Here is a 20,147-nt window from a genome sequence, read left to right on the forward strand (position 1 = left end):
ATTTTTGGAATCCTCTGAGCGTCCTGGGGTTTTATGTCCATTTCCTGCACCAGTTTAGGGAAGCTTTCCATCATTATTTCTTCAAACAGCTGTTCAACGTCTTGATTTTCTTCAGGTACGCCGATCAGATGGATATTTGGACCCTTAATAGTGTCCCATATGCTCCTTAAATTATTTTTATAGTCTTGGCATCTTATTTCTTGCCATTCTGATTGTGTGTCCTTGGCTTTCTCGTTCTCTATGTAGGTCATTTGATCCTTTTTATTCACTTTGTTCCTTCCTATGTTTATTCCATTTAATATACTTCTCATCTCAGATAATGTGTTCTTCATTTCAGACTGGTTCTCTTTTATAATTTCTATTTCCATTTTTATGTTTTTTATCTCTTTGTTGAAGTTCTCACTAAATTCATCTACACTTCCCATAAGTTCACTGAGCATCTTTATAACCAGTGTTTTGAACTTTGCATCTATTAGATTGCTTGACTCCACTATTTCTGGATCTCTGTTCTCTTATATAGTTTCTGCTTCTTTGTCTTCCCATTTTGGCTGCGTTTCTGTGTCTGTTTCTATGTACTAAGCAAAGCTTCTAAGTCTCCCGGTCTTATTAGTGTGGATTTGTGTAGTAGGTGTCCAGGAGCAGAGTCCTGAGAGGGGTTCAGCTGCAGGCTAAATTTAGCCCAAGCCTATGCCCCTCCGGGGCCACCTGTTAAGATTCAGCAAGCAATCCACAGATGCTATGCTTATAGTTGCCTCAAAAGGCCACAGCAGAAACCGAGGCCAGCTGCCTCCAGTGTGAGTCTAGGCGCTGCTCAGCAAGGAGCACCAGACTCAAATGTGGTTTGGGTGGGGCGAGTTGGGGGAGGCGGGGTTTCAGGGAATCCTCTAGGTGGAGCGACCACTGTTATCCAGTTTGATGACATCTCAGCTATGGTGGTGCTGAGTCTGCACACTGGGAGTGGGGAGGGCTCAACAGAGGAACAATGGATACTGCTGGCACTTCTGTACAGAGTGAGTCTCACCTTGGTCCTCACTCTGACAACTTAGCGTTTCCCTATAAGTCCCTGGTGCCCCCTGTGTGTAGCTGAACTGGCACTGGTGCTCAGAGCCAGCAGGTCTGTCATCGCTAAAGTCTGCTTGTGGGCATGGCCCCTTTAAGAGGTGTCTGCAGCTGCCACTGCTGCCGCTGCCGCCACCTCTGCCTCTGTCCCACTCAGCTGCTCGGGGCCTCGCGTCCTCACTCTGTCCTACCTTCTGCTGTTGTAGGGTGATTTCTTAGATTTCTCCCTAGTTGTATGGAGTGTTCATCTAGATCCTAGGTGATTTTTCATTGCTGTTTGCCTCTTGTTTCTGTCACAACTTTGATTTAGTTGCCAGAGGGATGAACAGAGCCTCTGTCATCTTTGCCATTTTATTCTCCCTCCAATGGTATTTTCTTTTAATTGTGTTTCTTCTATTAGCAATGTGATTTACTTTGCACATTTATTATGTGTGAAAGAGAGAGGAGAGAGAGAGAAAAAATACCTCTTTATGTCTTCTGCAGTCTTCATTTTCCTCACTGTTATGAGGTCCCCTGAAAACGTCTTCCACTCGAGTTTAATCACCACCTTAAGCAAAAAATGGATTTTTATTTTTCCTTCATTTGCATGCCCTGGCTGCTACTGAAGTTGAATAGTTTTTCATACCATTTGGATTTCCTCTTTTTTGCATTTTTCATCCTTAATCCATTTTTCTTTTGGGATGTTTTCTTGTCTTTTTATATAGTATTAGGGATATTGACACATCGGTAAAACCTGTTATAAAACTTTTGTTGTGAAATGTCTGCCTTTACATCTTATGGGTTTTCAGCCTGGCTTGATAAGGTCTGCCCCACTCTCAAGTTTTTTAAGTGATATTTTAATTGTTTGACTTTTACATGTAAATCTATAATTCATCTAGAATGTACTTTTGTATTTGGTATAAGGCAGAGTCTTTGTTTTCTTCCAAATGCCTGACCAACTGTCCTGAAACCATTTATTAAATGCTCCCCTCTGAATTAAAATTCTATCTTTATTGTATAGTGGTTCTCAGGTAATTTGGATGTTTCTGGATTTTCTCTTCTGTTCAACATCTGTTTACTTCTGTGCCTGTATCTTACTGTTTTGATTGCAATAGTTTTATGTTTTAATATATAGAAAGACAGGGTCTCACATCTCTATCCTTTTTAACATTTATATTTTGGCTGTTCTTGGACATTTCCTTTTCTAACATATTTTTAAAATAATTTATTCAGGTCCAAAGATAATAATCCATTGAGATTCTGACTACAATTACATTAAATTTGTATATTAATTTTGTAAGAATGGGAATTTATATATACATATATAAATATAATGTAAATATGTAAATTTATAAATTGGAACTTACATATATATTTGGTATTCAATTTATTAACTTTGTGAGGATTTCTATATTAAATCTATCAAGGAACATGCATGGTACAGTTCTCCATTTATTCAGGTCTTGTTTTAGGTTCTGCATTACATTTTTTAAATTAACTTTAAAAAACTATATTTAAAGGAAAAGCAGTAAGCACTAAAACTGTGTTAAAATACAAATAATATTTGTACTCTAGTAGTTGATTTTTATTTAGTAGGTTAGCATGTCAAAAGAATATCACCAGGTTCAGAGAGCAATGCCACGTTTATCATAAATGTAACTTTATAGTGAACTAGAATGTTTTAATGGACTCTTACTTTCAGGCTATTTTTTTTTTTGAATTGAGATATAATTCATATGCCATGAAATTCACCCTTTTAACATGTAGAATTCAGTGATTTTTAGTATAGACATAACTTGGCGATACTACAGGTTCGGTTCAAGACCCACCACAAGGCAGCGAGTATCACATTAAAGCGAGCTACACAAATGTTTAGTCTGTTACATGTGTAGTAGCATAACATGTAAAAAAAAAAAGTACATACTTTAATTTAAAAATACTTTAGTTCTTCCCAGACAAGAAAAAGCTGAGGGAATTCATCATCAAACGAGTATTACAAGAAATGTTAAAGGGACTTCTTTAAGAAAATGAACTAAAAAATATAATAAGAGAATATTTCAAAGAAAAAAATTCTTATTGACTATGGCAAATACATAATAAAAGCAGTGGATCAACCAACACTAAAGTACAAAAGTTAGAATGGAAAAGTAGGAAGATCATGTGTAATTACAACAGTAAATTAAGGGACATACATAAATACACAAAGGAAGTAAAAATAATGACAAAAGCATAAATATGGAGAGGGTGAGTAAAAATTTTAGTGGTTTTAGAATGTGTTCGAACTTAAGTGATCATCAACATAAAATAGACTGCTATAAACATAGCTTGGTATATTTGAAGCTCATGGTTAACCACAAACCAAAAATCTATAAAAGATATATAAGAAATAAAGAGAAAATAATATAAACATAACACTGCAGGAACTCATTGACATACAAGAGAAGAAAAAAAGAACAGAGAACTACAAAAATAACTAGAAAACAATAAAATGGCAATAACTGCATATCTATCAATAATTACTTTCAATGTAAATGGATTAAATGCTTCAAGCAAAGATGAATGGATAAAGGAGTGGTACATATATATAATGGAATATTACTTGGCCATAAGAAAGAATGAAATCTTGCCATTTGTGATAAAATGGATGGACCTAAAGGGTATTCTGCTAAATGAAGTAAGTCAGACAGAGAAAGACAAATTCCATATGATTTTACTTATATGTGGAATCTATAAAACCATATAAAGCAGAAACAAACTCATAGATACAGAGAACAAACTGATGGTCTGCAAATGAGAAGGCAGTTAGGGGACTGGGTAAAAAAGATGAAGGGATTAAGAAGTACACATTGGCAGTTACAAAATAGTAATGGAGATGTAAAGTGCAGGATAAGGAATATAGTCAATAATAGGATAATAACTATATGGTTTCAGGGGGGTTCAAGACTTATCTGGGGGATTACTTCATAAGTTATATAAATGTCTAACTACTATGATGTACATCCGAAACTAGTATAATATTATTGTTATTATTATTAAAATAATAATAAAAATACTTTAGTGGTAAAATATGCTAACCATCATATCAGCCTTCAGTGAGTTGTAATCTTTTTGCTGCAGTAGAATCTTACCTTCAATTTGTAAAAAATTGCGATATTTGCGAAGTGTAATAAAGTGAAACAGTAAAATAAGGCATGCTTGTATATTTACAAGGTTGTCCAACCTTCACCACTATCAATTCCAGAACATTTTCATTATCACAGAAAGAAACCCTACATTCATTGGTAGTTACTTCCTTTTTCCCAGCCTCCTGCCCCTGAAAATACTAATCTGCTTTCTGTCTCTATGGATTCGCCTGCTCTAGATAAATTCCTACAATATATGACCTTTTGTGCCCGCTTACTTCATTTAGCATAATGTTTTCGAAATTCATCCTCATTTGTAGCATATGTCAGGACTTCATTTCTTTTTAAGGCTGAATAATAAACAAAATGCCATATTTCGTTTATTTTTTCATCAGTCGATGGACATTTGGGTTGTTTCAACTTTTCAGCTGTTATGAATAATTCTACTCGAACACCCATTGACAAGTTCTTATGTGAACATATTTCACTTCTCTTGGGTATATACCTAGGAGTGGAACTGCTTGCTGGGTCATATGGTAAATCTCTAATTTAGTGAGGAACTGTGAAACTGTTTTCCGTAGCCACTGCACCATTTTACATTCCAACCAGTAATGTATGAAGTTTCTAATTTCTCCATATAGTCACACACACTTGTTATTTTCTGTGTTTGTTTTAATCATAGCCATTATAGTGGATGTGAAGTAATATCTCATTGTGGTCTTAATTTGTATTTTTCAAATGACTAATGACGTTCTTGTGCTTTTTGGCTGTTTGAGTATCTTCTTGGAGAAATGTACATTCAAGTCTTCTGCCTATCTTTTAACTAAGTTGTCTTTATTGTCGAGTTGTAAGAGTTCTTTATATATTTGGGTACTAGACCTTTGGACATATGGTTTGCAAATATTTTTTTCCATTTCACTATCATATCCTTTGATGCACAAAGGTTTCTATTTTTTCTTTTGTTGCTTGTGCTTTTGGTGTCACATTTAAGAAACTGTTGCCTAATCCAAAGTCACAATGATTTACATCTGTTTCCTTCTAAGCATTGTATAGTTTTAGCTCTTACATATCGGTCTTTGCAGTAAAAAAATCTTAAAATTGGGATGTCTGAGTCTTCCATCTTTGTTCTTTTTTAAAGATTGTTTTGGTTTCTGAGTCACTTGTAATTTCATATGAATTTTGGGATTAGCTTGTCAATTTCTGTAAAAAAATATGGTGTTTTATAGTTCTTGATGTTGATGAGAATGGGATTTTTTTTGCCCATTTTAATTTCTGTCACATTATTACCAATTAGAGAAAATCTATTGATTTTTGTAAAGATATCTATTATCCGACTGCCTTACCAAATTCCATTTATTCTAATAGATTTTATTGACAATCTCTTGGGTTTCTAAATATAGCTGTCTTTTCCAATACTTAAACCAATTATTTTATTGCTCTGTCCTCCTTATTAGCTTCGCCCTTCAGAACAACCTGAATAATAAAGATGATGATAATTTGCCTTCCTACCTTGTCCACTTAGTTTTAGACTGCTAGACTTTGGTAAACAGTCTTTATTATATTTAAATTGCCCTCTTCTCTCCTATTTTTCTTAAAAGTTGTTATTAGGAATAGTGACTGAATTTTATCTTTCAGCATCTATAAATAAAAGAATATGGTTTTTCTTCTTAATTTGTTGATGTAATGAATTATGTTATGGTTTTCCCCAAATTAGAACTGTTCTTGCATTCCTGGAATAATGTCTTACTTGGTCATGAAGTAATATTTCTTTTGATGTACCGCTGGATTCAATTTGCTAATATATCTTTTTATATTTTTGCATCTCTGTTTAGAAATAACATCATCAGTAGTTTTATTTTTCATGTTATAGCATGTTTTTTGTTTGTTTCATACTACTGAGGCAGGAGGATAGTTAGCCTAGGGAAGTCTACCACCCACCCCCACCCCCAGGATACAGCTCTGGAATCTCTCCCTTGTCCCTTATTCAGCCCTCTCCCTGTTTTGATTTTAAGTGTGAGACTCCAGCATGACAAACAAGCCAAGGCCAGGAGACAGACAGATGGCCTTGGGCTGCCTCCTCCCCTCCAGGGTGCATGAGAAAAGCCAAGTCTGGGAGGCAGGATGGATAGACTTGGGACACCTCCATCCCTAAGAAAATAAAAGCTGGCAATTCAGACAGTTGAGGCACATTTTCCCTTTGAGCTGCTCAAACTTCTCTCTTTAAGTGTACTTTCACTTTAATAAAACTTGCACTTTCAAGCTTGCTGTTTGTTGTGTCCCTGAATTCTATCTCAAGGCATAAGACAAGAACCTGGTCACTCGAGCCCCAAGTCGGGGTCCTCGGAGTCCAAAACTTGAGTTCTCCCGCATCACTACTATATTTAGGGGGGTTCCATTTTCACTCCTCAATAGAGTTTATGTATTTCTCATTTGCTTCCTCACTCATTTTAGTTTATCTAGTTCTGAAGGGTTACTCAGTGTCATCTTGATCAACCAATCTTCATAACAAGATTTGTTGACAAGGCCTGGATTTTCTGCAAGAGCTTCATTTATTTCAGTTACTTCTCCTTATAGAGGAGAATAAGGTTCACTAGCAGCTTTCATACTTTCTAAAAAGCACCAAACTCATCTTGTTTGTTCAATTTTGTGCCAATTTCTTTTTTTAAAATTTTGTCCCAATTTCAGGCAAACTACAGTAAACAACATCTCCCAAAGCTTCTTGTGCAAAATTGCTGATTTCCACTGCTTCAGTACCATTTTCTGTTGTTATCCATGTTTTTTTGTGAATTTACCCACGAGAGCAGACAGGGCCAGTGCAGCTACTGGTTGGCACCCACCCTCAGGCCGTTAGGCCCCAGGGCCGTGGTGGGCAGGGAGGGACAGGCCCCAAGACAGAATGCGGGCTGCAGGCTGTGGCCCTGCACACTCTGAGCCACTCGTAGTGCCATGTTCGCAGAGCATGTTTTGTTATTATGTCTATGAGTGGGAGTACTTTTTAATGCTCTAAATAACTTTGGAATTACCTTTAGATAGCTGTAAAACCATCTAGACTAGGAAACTTTAAAAAATCTATTATAATTCCCTTTCTAATATGTTCTGATGTTATTTATTGAGTCTGTTCTCTTTCACTTTTTAAATTTTAGTCATGTAAAATCCCATTAGTAAGATGTCTTGCCATTGGATTAATCCAGTTGTCCTTGAGTACTGGTTCCCTGTCTAACCCCCATTCTCAAACGTGTGCAGGCCAAGGCTAGTGCTGGGGTGTGGGGATGGAAGATTTGGAATTGACCACCTACTTGGGACTTGTTCAGTTTTAGAGCCTTTTTCACTTTGTGAGCTCAACAAAAGGAGCAATGTGAAGCTTTCTAGTGCTAGGAGAGAGCCACCATAACATCAGTCTGTCCTAGGGTCCAACCCCCATAGAGCCTGGCTCATTGCCCTTTTTTCCTACCCCACTTGCAGTTGGTATTGAACATCTTGGTGCATAGGCTTCCCTCCCTCCCTCCTAGGTTCTGCCAAGAAAGTAGAACAGCTGATGGAGCAGCACCACCTTCAGGTCCTGGATGTGCCTGCTTGATGCCAAGTCATGGGAAGATTTAAAAATACGGGTTTTCATGAATCTTGCAATAATGCAGCCCTGTATTTTAGGAGATTGAAATGTTTGGACCCTATTTATACATTATGATAGGGTTTTGTGGTAGTCCAAAATTTACTAGGAAGTCATCCATTTCCTTTATATTTTAAATTTTGTTGCCATGGACTTGCACGTCATCTCATTTTTTCAGTCTTTTTATTTTTTGTGGCTGTAAATCTATTGCATTCCCAGTAACGACACTTGTTTTTTCTCTTTCTGAATTAGACTTGCTATTGTCTAATAGCAAGTTGGCTTATCTGATTTTTCAAAGAAAACTTATCCTTTCAACTATTTTTTTTTCATTTATTTTTATCTTTAATTTGTATTGAATTCTTCCAACTTTTTCTTGGTTTGTATTATTTTCTCAAATTGAATCGTGTAGTTTATTTTCAATCTTTTAAACAAATATATTTAAGACTACAGATTACCTGAATACAGGTCCCATCTAAAGTGTAATTTTTATTACTTTTTGATCTTTGCTTCAGGCTTCAGGGCTGTGGCACGGTTTTGCAAGTTGTTAACTACACAAGGGCATGGCTAAGAGGGCTAGAGAGGATAATCTGTGCTTCTCTCCCCAGCAGGCTGTCTTGCTCTGGTGAGGGAGTGTGTCTGCTTAGAGTGGGGGCTGCCTTCTGATAATTTGCACAAAGAGGCTTTCTTGCCAAAACAAGTACCCCCAGGGCTGCATTCCACAAGGAGGATACCTTTCCCTAACTTGAGCACAGTGGCAGCCCTGCCAGGCCTTGAGGGGCATCTTTCCCTCTTATGCTGCTGTCTCTTGCTCTCTTCTGGCACCAAGGAGAACCTAGTTCTGTTCCCGTTGGGAACTCGGGAGTAGAGCCTGCAGTTTCGTGCAAATCAAGCACCAGGCATTCAGTAAATATAAATGTTTATTTTCATTTTTCATCTAGGCTATTAATTTACTAAAAAAAAAAAGTCACCATGTACAGTGAAACAAAAGCAGAAAGTCTTAAATCCCACCACACAGAAGCAACTACTAGTGATAATCCTACACATCTTTCTAACCTCTAAGATTTAAAAATTTTTGAATAGGTACTACATGCACTGGTTATAAAATTCAAAAAGGACAAAAGGTATCCATTTCCCTGCTCCCACTTAATTCTCCTTTTCAGAGACAAAGAACTATTACCAGAGGTATCCTATTTGTCCACACGTTTGTATGTGTAGATGTATATTTTTTCCCCTCACAAATGGTTGCATTCACTACCCACTGCATCTGGCTTTTTTCACTTAATAATATACTTTAGGGATCTTTCCATATCAATGTATTGCCTTATTTTTAAATAGTTTTATGGTATTTTACTGTTCTATCCACAATTTATTTAACCAATCCTAAATTGATGAACATTTGGACTGGTTCAGTATTTTACTATTATAAACAGTGTTTCAATGTCTATCCCTTACATACCTCTTTTGGCATTTGAGTAAATCTATAGTGTAAATTACTGGAAGTAGAAATGCTGGATCAAAGGGTATTTAACTCTATTAGAAATTGCCAAGCTGTCCTCCACAAAAGTTCTAGCATTTACATGTCTACCAGCAGTAAATAAATGGCTAGTTTTTAATGAATCATTTCTTTACATAACTGAAATTATACTGGCTATACAATTTTTAACTTCACATTATATCAAAAGTATTTTCTCACATCAAAACTATTCATAAGCAATGAAAAATCCTTTAAAATTATAAATGTTCATCATAGAAAGATGACTTTATGGATATATATCCTTCAATATATATATTTATTTACAGACTTTTGTTACGTGTATATATTTATATTTTATTAAATAAAAGTTAGATTGTACCATCCCTAACCTTTTTAAGATTCAATGTACCATGAGAAGATTTTTCCTTGTTAGTAAATATGCTTGACTCACTGGATTTTTCTAATTTTGCTATTTTAAGTAATACTGTGATGATCTTTGTATATATAATTTTGATTTTTAAAATATTTCCTTAGGTCACAGAGTATGTGTATTCTAAAAGCTCTTATTGAGAACTGCTGTGCAGAAAGGCTTCAGTGTCTGTCTTCCTAGCAGCAGGATAGGAGTCAGTCTGGTCCACCACATTCTAACCAGTGTCAGTGGCTTATTTCTTTTCATGCTTTCATATGAAGGCTATTAGGAGCTATTGACAAATTTTTAGTAGACAGATAACAGTGAGATTTGCATTTTTGATCCCAGCTTTAGGGCCTAATAGCCTAACAGTCTCATCTGGCCCACAGGAGGCATTCAAAATATTGGTGACCCTCAGCAAAGTAGAGCAAGTATGGGTGGTGAGCTCTAACCAGCAGGTTTCTCTAACCTGTGGCTATGGAGACAGCAGTTCAGAACTTCATCTGACCCACACAGGGAATACTCAGGAACAATGCAAGGTCTTTTCTGTGTCAGGCTTTCGGTTTATTCTAGTCCCTCTGTTTAATGCCTACTTATTCTTTAGATCTCAGAATACCTGCAGCTACTCTTTCCTGAGCATTTACTGTGTGTCAGGTCTATACTGTGTACCTTCACGCATCATCTCTCCTGAGGCTGGTACATGATTGTCCCCGTTTTGCAGATGAGAGAATGGCAGCAGAGAGATGTTAAGCACCTCGCTCGCGGTTACTTTGCTGGTAATTCTGGCCTCATACCCAGGGTTACCAGTCTTCAGGGCCTGTGTACTTCACCACTGAGCTTCCCTACCTCAGGCCACTTGACTGGACCATTAGCTGGACTCTGAGAAGCTTTTAAGATAGACCTGAGTGCTTTTGTTTACAGCACAATTTTAAGACATCAAGTTCTAGAGTGTTTTTTAAAAAAAGGTCAGATTTCTTTATTTCCTGCTTTCCCCAAAAGACTGAGAACTGCGATATTTGAGTGTAAGCTCATTGAGGGTAGAATCCAAATCGTATTTGTCTCTGTGTGAAACAGTGCCCAGCACAGTCATCGCAGCTTGGGTGCCCCAGTCAGTGACTATGGTGCTAAATAGATCAAGTTTTCCCTATATTCAAATCTGATACGTAAACCACAGAGATAAATCAAAGGAATTATGGTTGAACTTTCAACATAGACTGTTCTTGTGTATGTGTTTGGTGAACCTGCTTTGGAAACGAATACTACAATCATTGCAGCTGTGAAGTGATTTTAGAGCACTTGTACATTTATTTACAATAATAGATTCTGTGGTAGGTGTTAGACATACATTGTGTCATTATGTACATTATTTTTAAGAACTTGAGAAGCTAGCAGGGTAGCTATTATTATCTTTGGGTTAATTGTTTTTGGTTGTTGTGCTTTTTTTTCCCCACAGGAAGAAGCTGAAGTTTAGACAGCTCATTGGCCTATAGGGCCTCCCTTTTATTAGGGTCTGACCAGTACTGATGAGCAGAGTTCTTGGAGGCCACCTTAGGTTGGGATCTCTTTTGGCTCAGGGAGAAAAGCCAGCTCCAGACCAGGTCCCTGGGCTTCCTGGTATTTTTTCTCTTTGTTCCTTGGATCAGAAAAGGCTTCCAGGCTTCAGAGGAAGTGCAGAGAGTTGATTCTCATGTACCGGGAGAAGAACACATAGAGCTGGCGGAACCAGAGAAGCTGGCTGCGGTGGCAGGACATGGCTCTCTGGAAGAATCAAAGACTAGTTATGGAACATTTTCACTGGGGCAGTTTCTGTAACTTCAGTTCTGTCTTCCTCCCAATAACACACCTCATGCTGTTGTCTTGTCTGGCTTCTTCCTATAACCTGCAAACCTCTCTGGATTGGCTTCCAAATCACTACCTCCCTTCTCCCATCTCTACTTCTTCCCCTGTGATAACAGCAGATGATGCTAATGCCAGTTAGAGCAGTCTCCACACATTATCTCAATTTAAAAAACCCTGTGAGTTAAGTACTATTATTATTAACTGCTTTAAAAAAAAACAGATGAGGAAACTCATCAATCTCAAATAGCTAGTAGGTAGTAGAGCTGACATTTGAATTCAGAGCCATCTGATTGACTCTGGAGCCGACATTCTCCACCCTCCTTTAATTCCCATCCCCATTCCCCTTCCACCCCTGACCTATGGATGTTGCCGTTTCCCCTTAAGGACTGGATCTCTGAAGGCGGGGCATCTCCTCCTACACGCTTGTGGCACACACCCGGGGTCTGGCTCACCCAGTGCACTGGGGCCAGTCTGTGCCTCCACCTGGGGGGTGAACCCAGGACCTTCTGCGTGTGAAGCAGACGTGCTAACCATTACACTATGGAACCACCCCCTGGAGCTTACATTCTTAATCACTTTGCTCTACTACCTCACACACTTAACACATACAGGGATGTTTTATGGGAAGCAAGCTAGATGGGGTCTGACTCACCCAGTGCACCGGGGCCAGTCTGTGCCTCCACCTGGGGCGTGAACCCAGGACCTTCTGCGTGTGAAGCAGACGTGCTAACCATTACACTATGGAACCACCCCCTGGAGCTTACATTCTTAATCACTTTGCTCTACTACCTCACACACTTAACACATACAGGGATGTTTTATGGGAAGCAAGCTAGATTATTCTCAGACTCCTCTGAATTGGCTAGTCTGGGAAGGTACAATCACAATTAGAAGAAGGAAAAAGGATGGTACACATAGGTATGGATTCTCCTTGCCACCTACTGGAGGAAATGTTTATTTTCTTGTTCAGATCTGGTGCTTTTAAACAGTTTTTAAACAGACTAGATCATAGCAACTGATTTAACTATATATAAACATATATAAATGGTTCTTGCTTTTTTTCCTTTAACAAAATTAACTTGCCTAAGTTAATATCACTGTAAACTTTCATCTAAAGAACTCACTTTATATTTACTGTCACAACATACATGGCTTTAAAGATGTAAGTACACCTGTGATAATCACAAACTTTCAATGATAAAGGGAACTATCACCACAGGATATATTCAGGCAAAATAATATGCAGACTGTTTCAAAAGGAAATATGACTAAATTTTTTAAATAAGAAATTATATGTAGAAACATAATGGATGAACTCACAGAATAGTGTTAAAATTTTGAAGACCATAGTAAAAACGTTCATTTTAAAAAAACCTTAAGAGAATGGATGAACTTTGTAGTACAAAGACACTTGATTTGTCTACTTGTGACAGTTATCAAGTTATAAGCTTCCCACATCATGCTGCCCAAGTGGCCAATGTCTTTAGATCTAATCTTTCAATCACTTTTTAGTACGCATTCAATAAGATGGGCACTTACAGGAGTTATATATTTATTGCCAATTTGATTTTTTACAAACTCTATTTTTCTATTCCTTTTTGTTCAGATTTTCTGAGAATATTACAAAATATCAAAATTGTTTCTACTCCTCCCTCTCCCCACTTGAGAAACATTTTCATTACACGCCTTTCAAAACTATGATTTTACTGGTGTACAATACTGTGTCATTCACCTGCTGAATATTAGTTCCTTTTTTGGCTATCACAAATTACAGTAATGAACATGCTTGCACATAAATCTCTGGATACACCTTTGTTCGTTTCTTTAGGATATAATTCTAGAGATAAAAATGAGTAGGTCAGAGTAAATATAAATTTATTGAACTATATAAGTAATACATGATCATTTTATAAAATTTTAAAAATTAAAAGAAAAAACTCACCTAAAATCCCACCATCCAGAGGTAATCAATATTAATATTTTTGCATGTTCTTTGACTTTTTCTGTGTAAAAATGTATCACACTATATATATTGCTCTGTAATCTGTTTGTTTTCACTTAATGTATCAAGAATGTCAAAAGTACAATTTCTGAGATTTCTGATGTTTATTACTGTTACTTCCCAGAAATGTTATACCAGTTTACACACTTATTTCATTTAATGTTCCAATAATATCTTCTATCATTTGGTCTTTTCCACTTTGCTACCAAAATGTTATTTTTAATTGTAGGAAAAAAAACAATATAAGATTTACCATCTTAGCCATTTTTAAGTGTACAGTTCAGTAGCCTTAATGATTCACAGGGCTGTATGACAGATCTCTAGAACTTTTTCAAATAAAATTCTATACTCATCGAACAACCCCCATTTCCTCCCCCAGCCCCTGGCAACTACCACTCTACCTTCTGTTTCCATGATTTTGACTGTTATAGATATCTCATATAAGTAAAGTCACAGAGTATTTGTCTTTTTATGACTGGCTTATTTCACTCAGTATAATGTCCTCAAAGTTCATACATGTAGCATGTGACAAGATTTCCTTTTTTTTTAAGCTAAATCTCTCTCTCTCTCTCTCTCTCACACACACACACACACACACACACACACTTTCTTTATCCACTCCCTTGTCATGGATATTTGGGTTGCTTCTACTACTTGGCTGTTGTGAATAATGCTGTGATGAATGTGAGTATGTAAATAACTCTTTAAGACCCTGCTTTAGATTTCTTTGGATATCCAGAAGTGGAAATGCTGGATCATATGGTAATTATATTTACTTTTTTATTGTTCTCAACATAATTCAGGTGTTGTGACCTGGTTAAGATGAGGCATTCATTTCATACTTCCTGTTCCAAAAACAGAGCAATAATAGAGAAAAATGCAGAGAATATAAAAAAGACAAGGATGGGTCAAAACTAAGACCAAAAGCACCATGAATGTAAAGAAAACAAACACAGATGTGAGTGGCTAAAGTAGAGGGCTGGATGGCTCATGGCCCAGGAGCATTGTGGTGGCTGGTAATTCTGCTTCTGAAAGGGACTCACTGAAGGGACAGGGAACCCAACCATACTGCTTGAAGCCAGGAACAGTGCTCCCTCATCTGTGAAAAGAGAATGGGTAAGTGTTGCCAATCATGCAGCTCCCAGCAAGCTGAATGCCTTGTGATCAGCACTGAACCAAGTTACTTGCTGGCTCTGTGCCTAGAACTGCCATTAGAGGGGCCTGTTATGGCCTTCAAGCACCTGCAAACTCTAGATAGGGAGAGCACAGAGGAAGAGGGAGATAAAACTCCCAAATCCAACAACAAAAATACCTTCCCCCTAGTTTGCAAATCAGAGTTCCTGAAGACATGAAGGAATTTAATACAAAGAAAGCAAGGTAATATTATCAGCAATCAGACTTTGACTATATCTAGATGAAAACAGTTTTCTAGAATAGCTTGTCAAAGACTAAAATAATGGCATGAAGGACATTCAAAGATCTAAATAGACGAATAACAACTTCCAAAAATAAGAAATTATGAAATGAAAACAAAATATGAAATACAGAAATAATTCGAGAGAATAATTAAAGAGACACAAAGCATAGATTAAGAGGCCCCAAGATATATTTCATAGGAGTCCAGGAAAAGAATATAGAGAACTTCACACAAGTGATATTTGAAGAAATAATAGGTAAGGATTTTTCAGAATAGCTAAAAGACAAGGAAGGACCCTCAGTTGGAGAGTACTGAGCAGAATAATACAAACAAAGCTACCCAGACATAATAAGATTGCAGAACCCAGAAATACATAGAGAATCTTAAAAGCTAACATAAATGAGATTAACTACACATGAATAAGATTATATAGATAGCGGGCTCCTCATCAGCATAGATGCTACCAAAACATAAGGCTATCACAAATTATAGTAATTACATCTTTAGATGGGAGTTACATCTTCAGACATGCTTAGGGAAAGTTACACACAAAAATTTATTTCCAGCCAAACTCATTCAAAAGATAGGACATGCAAACATTTAAAGGCTAATAGAATTTGCCTTCCTTAGACCCTTGCTAAAAAATTGCTAAAGCAAACATATCAGAGAAAAGAAAAGAACCTGGAGGGAATGTGTGTGATATAAGAAACAACCAGAGGGCCAGGAATCAAGTATGTATCAGTATGTAAAACATGCTAAATTTCTGTGGCAGGGAGGACATTCTTTGCCAAATGCTTTGAACTTTATAGCTATGAATGATATTAAAATTTTTATAACAGCTGAGAGAGGAAGAGAAGAGAGAGACTGTGGAAAACTTGACCAATCCAACAGAACACAGGAAAAGGGCAGGTGGTGGTGGTGGTGGGGATATTAAACAGAAAATACAAGATAGTAGAAATAAGTCCAAAAATATCAACAATTACAAATAAAAATGGGCCAAATATGCCCACTATAAGGTATTTCATAGTGGGATTAAGAAAAAAAATTCAACTATATGTGGCTTACAGAAAACATCTAAAAATGACAACACAAGGTGGAAAATAAAGGCATTAACAAAATGTAGATACTAGCCCAAAGAAAGCTTTTGTAGCAATTTGATATTAAAATAGAATTTAAGGTAGAACCACTAATAAAGATATTATTAGATAATAAAAGGAATATTCTGTAAGAAGATTTAACAACCTTGATCTTTGCGCACCTGAACACCAAGTAAAAACAAAGACAAATGTACAAATCCAATGTGGGAGACCTTAGTATACTTGTATCAGAAGGTAATAGATCAAAATGTAGAAAGAGTAGTTAGAATACAAAAGTTGTGACCAACATAAGTACTAAGCTTGATCTACTAGTTATATCTAGAATCTGAACTGCAACAAATAGAGAACATACATTCTTTTTAGATAAACATTAACATTGACAAAAATTGATCATAAACTAGGTCATTCACTAAGGAAATCTCAATCTTTAAAAATTAGTATTACCCAAGGCACATTTACTGACTACGAAGCAATTAAATTATAAATCAACAGTAAAAAGAGATTACCTACATATTCTTATAATCATAATCGTATATATGATAATATATATCAGATAATCATATATATAGTTCTCATTATTCATGGTCGTTATGTTCGATAAAGTTACTGCAAACACTTGAATTAGTCAACACTGCACCATTGTTCCTAGGGGAAATTAAGGTTTAGGTTCTTGTGAGCTTCTGGATGCAATATTTTCACCAACAGATCAATACATAACTTTGTTTTATATGTGTTTCTTGTTTAATATTATAGTATTAATTTATTAACATTGAACTAACCTTTCAAGTCCAAGAAAATTTGAAGAGCAGAGTAAAACATGAATAAAATTGAAGGACAGAAATAATAAAGAACAGAAATGAACTATCAGAGAAATAAGAATTAATGTTTCTGCTCAATGCTGCATTCTCAGCATCTAGCAAAAGTGCCTCTTAGTAAATAAATGTTTATTACAGACAATTTAGAAAACAAAGCTAAGACCCCCTCCACCCCACCAAAAACCTCCAAACTTATTGAGTTCTCTCAGATTTACTCATTGCTAGCCTTCTCTTCCTGGTGGATTTACATCAATGCAGGGGTGCATCTGGAGACAAACTGGAGTGATTTTCTTCAACCTGACCTCTCCCTAATTCGATGGTTCTTAGAATCACCTGCCCAAACAACATAAGAGTTTTTACCACAAGGGCCTCACTGGGCCTGGTTCTTCCTCAACAGGCAAACTGATTTGTCCCATTGGCTTTTTACAGAGGATCCTGGTCTTAGACTCAGACTGGGAGCGTGGCTCCATGTATAATAATGAAAAACTGGTAAACTGAAATGCCCAATAATAAGAGATTTGTGACATATCTTATGTACTTCACACAATGGAATATAGGCAGCCATTACAATTTAAATACTTAATGACACAAGAGAAAGTGGACATATGTTGTTACATTGTAATCCCATTAAAAATATAAGAATATATATAAGTATATGTATATATATTTATATCATACTCTTTATAGAGGATATAGGCCAACATGTTAACAGTGATTACCTCTGAGAGGTGGGATCGCAGGTAATTTTATTAATTATTTTAATTTTGATGCTTTTATGTATTTCCAATTTTCTGCAATGAGCACGTATTATTGTTTACTTTTTAAGTCATGTATTATTTTTAAAATCAGAAAAAAAAGTAGAAGTTCAAGAAAATCTATTACTGCTAACACTTGAGAACAGACGCTGAACTGCTGTGGATGGTCTTTGGTTAGGGCCTCTGCAGTGCTGGGGCTCTGAGGAGCTAGGAGGCCTGGGGCACAGACATGGAGTTGGGTTGTCCAGGAATTTACAGTCCTCACCTTGGCCCTTGTTACTTCTTTGCTGGTGAGCACGAAGAGGACGTCGCAGGTACCAAGCAGAGAAAAGGGCAGGTCCAGGAGGGAGAGGTACTTGCGCAGCACGCTCACAGACTGAAGTGTGAGCACAGGGAACCCTGGGTGGGAGAGCGAGAGGCAGGAAAGAGAGAGTGGTCGCTTCTGGGAAGATTCTCCCTGCGCACTCTACCTGTCCGTTGAGGCTCTAGGCAGTGGCCGGGGACTGGCCAGATTACTCTGTGGCACCAAAGCTGCTCTTTGCCCATCATTTTCACAGATGAGAAGTGTGAATGGGCTGTAGAACACCTGGCTAGCTGCCCTCTCCCTGCAACATGCTCTAGCAATAGAAGGTTGGTTGCTAGTGGCTGGGATTTGGCTCTTTCAGAGGCAAGGGAAAGGGGATGGAGACAGGAGTTTCTGTATTGGGAGGCCAGAGACCTGCTTCCTGCTCTATTACTAAAGAACTGGCAGACTTGGGAAAGTCCCTTAACCTCTCTGTGTCTCAGTTTTCTCATCTGTAAAATGGTATTGATAGTGTGGGACCTGCCTGTCTCACAGGGATGACATGTAAGAATCAAATGAACTATAGTTATGTTCCAAAGACTGCACAGCTTGGTAAGCTCAGTAAGGCCACTCAGAAAGGGCACACACTACTTGTTTTCTTTTGTTTCACCTTCATATCCCTCCTGCCTGTGAGGGATGTATATTATCCCCATTGACAGACCAGAAACTAGCTCATAAAGGTTAAGCATCAGCATCACACAATAAATGGTCAAGTGGGGTCAAATGCCACCCTTTAAGTTAGGAGGAGTTTTTACCTCAGGCAGATTAATCCATCGAGCACCCATTAGTCATTTACAACCTAGCTAATTAACTGGGGAATGGGATGAGTCTGGATGGACAGACTGAAAGAACACCAGAGGTAGAAAAGACCTATGCTGTGATTTTGTGTGTTGGCTGCACAATGGGGTGCCCAGATATGTGCCTAAACATTATTTCTCAGTGTGTCTGTGAGGGTGTTTCTGGATGAGATTAGCATTTGAATCTGTGGGCTCAGTAAAGTAAAATGCCCTCCCCAGTGTGGGTGGGCATCATCATAAAATCAGTTGAGGGCTTGAATTGAACAAAAGACAGAGGCAGGGAGAATTTGTTCTTTTCCGCCTGTTTGAGCTGGGATATTGGTCATTTCCTGCCCTCAGGCTGGGACATCTATCATTGGCTCCCCTGCTTCTCAGGCCTTTGGAATGTGACTGAATTATACCACCAGTTTTCCTGGGTCTCCAGACTGCAGACAGCAGATCATGAGACTTCTCGGCCTCCATAATTGCATAAGCCAAGCCCTTATAATAAATAAATATATTCTTAATAAATCATATATAATCTTTTATTGGTTCTATTGGTTCTGTTTCTCTGGAGATCCCTGACCAACACCCCCAGCCTCCCAGTACACCCAGAGCCTGCCTGGCTGGCTGGGTACTCATCAATGGATATAACTCGATTGAGACCTGGGGGGCCCTCACTGACAGAAACACTGAGCTGAGTCAGGAAGTATGCGGCCAGTCCTTCCCCTCACCTCTGCTTGGCCTAGCTTTCTGTGTATTTATAAATTTCAACCTAATAAGTTTCCTTACCTAGAGGCCTTTTGCAAAAGGGACAGGCTTACCTTTAGGTAACTTCCCTTCTGAGTGCAGGGTCCTGGAGGAGGGAAAGGACAAGAGTGAGAGTAAGATTTTCTTTCAGTTAACAGGAAGGACCTTCAGAGTATGGTTCCTCCAGGGAGGTTTCTGGGTAGTTTCTTGTGCCACATAGATTTATGGGATTCTATACCTCTGGCTACAGTTGAAGGGACCTTACCCAAGAACAGATAACCTGGAGGCTGGTCAATGGCTTATGAAGTACCCTGGTTCAAGCTTTACCCATTAGAGATGAAGGTAACTGCAGTATACTCTTCAAGGATTTTCTTTTTTGAAATTGTAATGTGAGTAACATGGGAGAATATTTTTAAAATATCGACATTTCTTCCCTGATTGTTCCTTTCTCCTTTTTGACCTGTTCCATTCTCACCTCTGACAGTTAAGCCATTGTGTGCCTGTGCCCTAAGAGGAAGAGGGAGGCAGGTCTCTGAAGGATTTGTTGTTTTGAAAGCTGTGGGATGGAAGATGAGGTAGGTAGTCCCTACTCTACCCCTAACACGTAGATATACATATGAATATGAAAGGGATTCTTAGGAGTAGAGGTTAAGGAAGAGAAATTGGGAGAGAATTGACAAACTAAGGGCCTAACCCCAACAGA

General features: G+C 37.7%; 1 protein-coding gene and 1 pseudogene across 1 annotated transcript in view; both read right to left on the minus strand.

Annotated features, from left to right (window-relative positions):
• Positions 1–3,701: 3,701 nt before the first annotated feature.
• On the minus strand, positions 3,702–10,791 carry LOC112477038 (annotated as a pseudogene).
• A 141-nt stretch (positions 10,792–10,932) lies between these two features.
• The window catches only part of PIGL (phosphatidylinositol glycan anchor biosynthesis class L), a 65,343-nt gene continuing 56,128 nt past the window's right edge, over positions 10,933–20,147 (minus strand). The window contains exons 5-7 of the mRNA XM_006908409.3: positions 19,519–19,550; positions 17,841–17,974; positions 10,933–11,408 (exon numbers count right to left, since the gene is read on the minus strand). Of these exons, the coding sequence (XP_006908471.1) occupies positions 11,310–11,408; positions 17,841–17,974; positions 19,519–19,550 (265 nt within the window). The 3' untranslated portion in view covers positions 10,933–11,309. The remainder of the gene's footprint in view (positions 11,409–17,840; positions 17,975–19,518; positions 19,551–20,147) is intronic.

This window comes from Pteropus alecto, unplaced genomic scaffold, assembly GCF_000325575.1.
Source record: "Pteropus alecto unplaced genomic scaffold, ASM32557v1 scaffold52, whole genome shotgun sequence".
In the NCBI taxonomy this organism is placed as follows: Eukaryota; Metazoa; Chordata; class Mammalia; order Chiroptera; family Pteropodidae; genus Pteropus; species Pteropus alecto.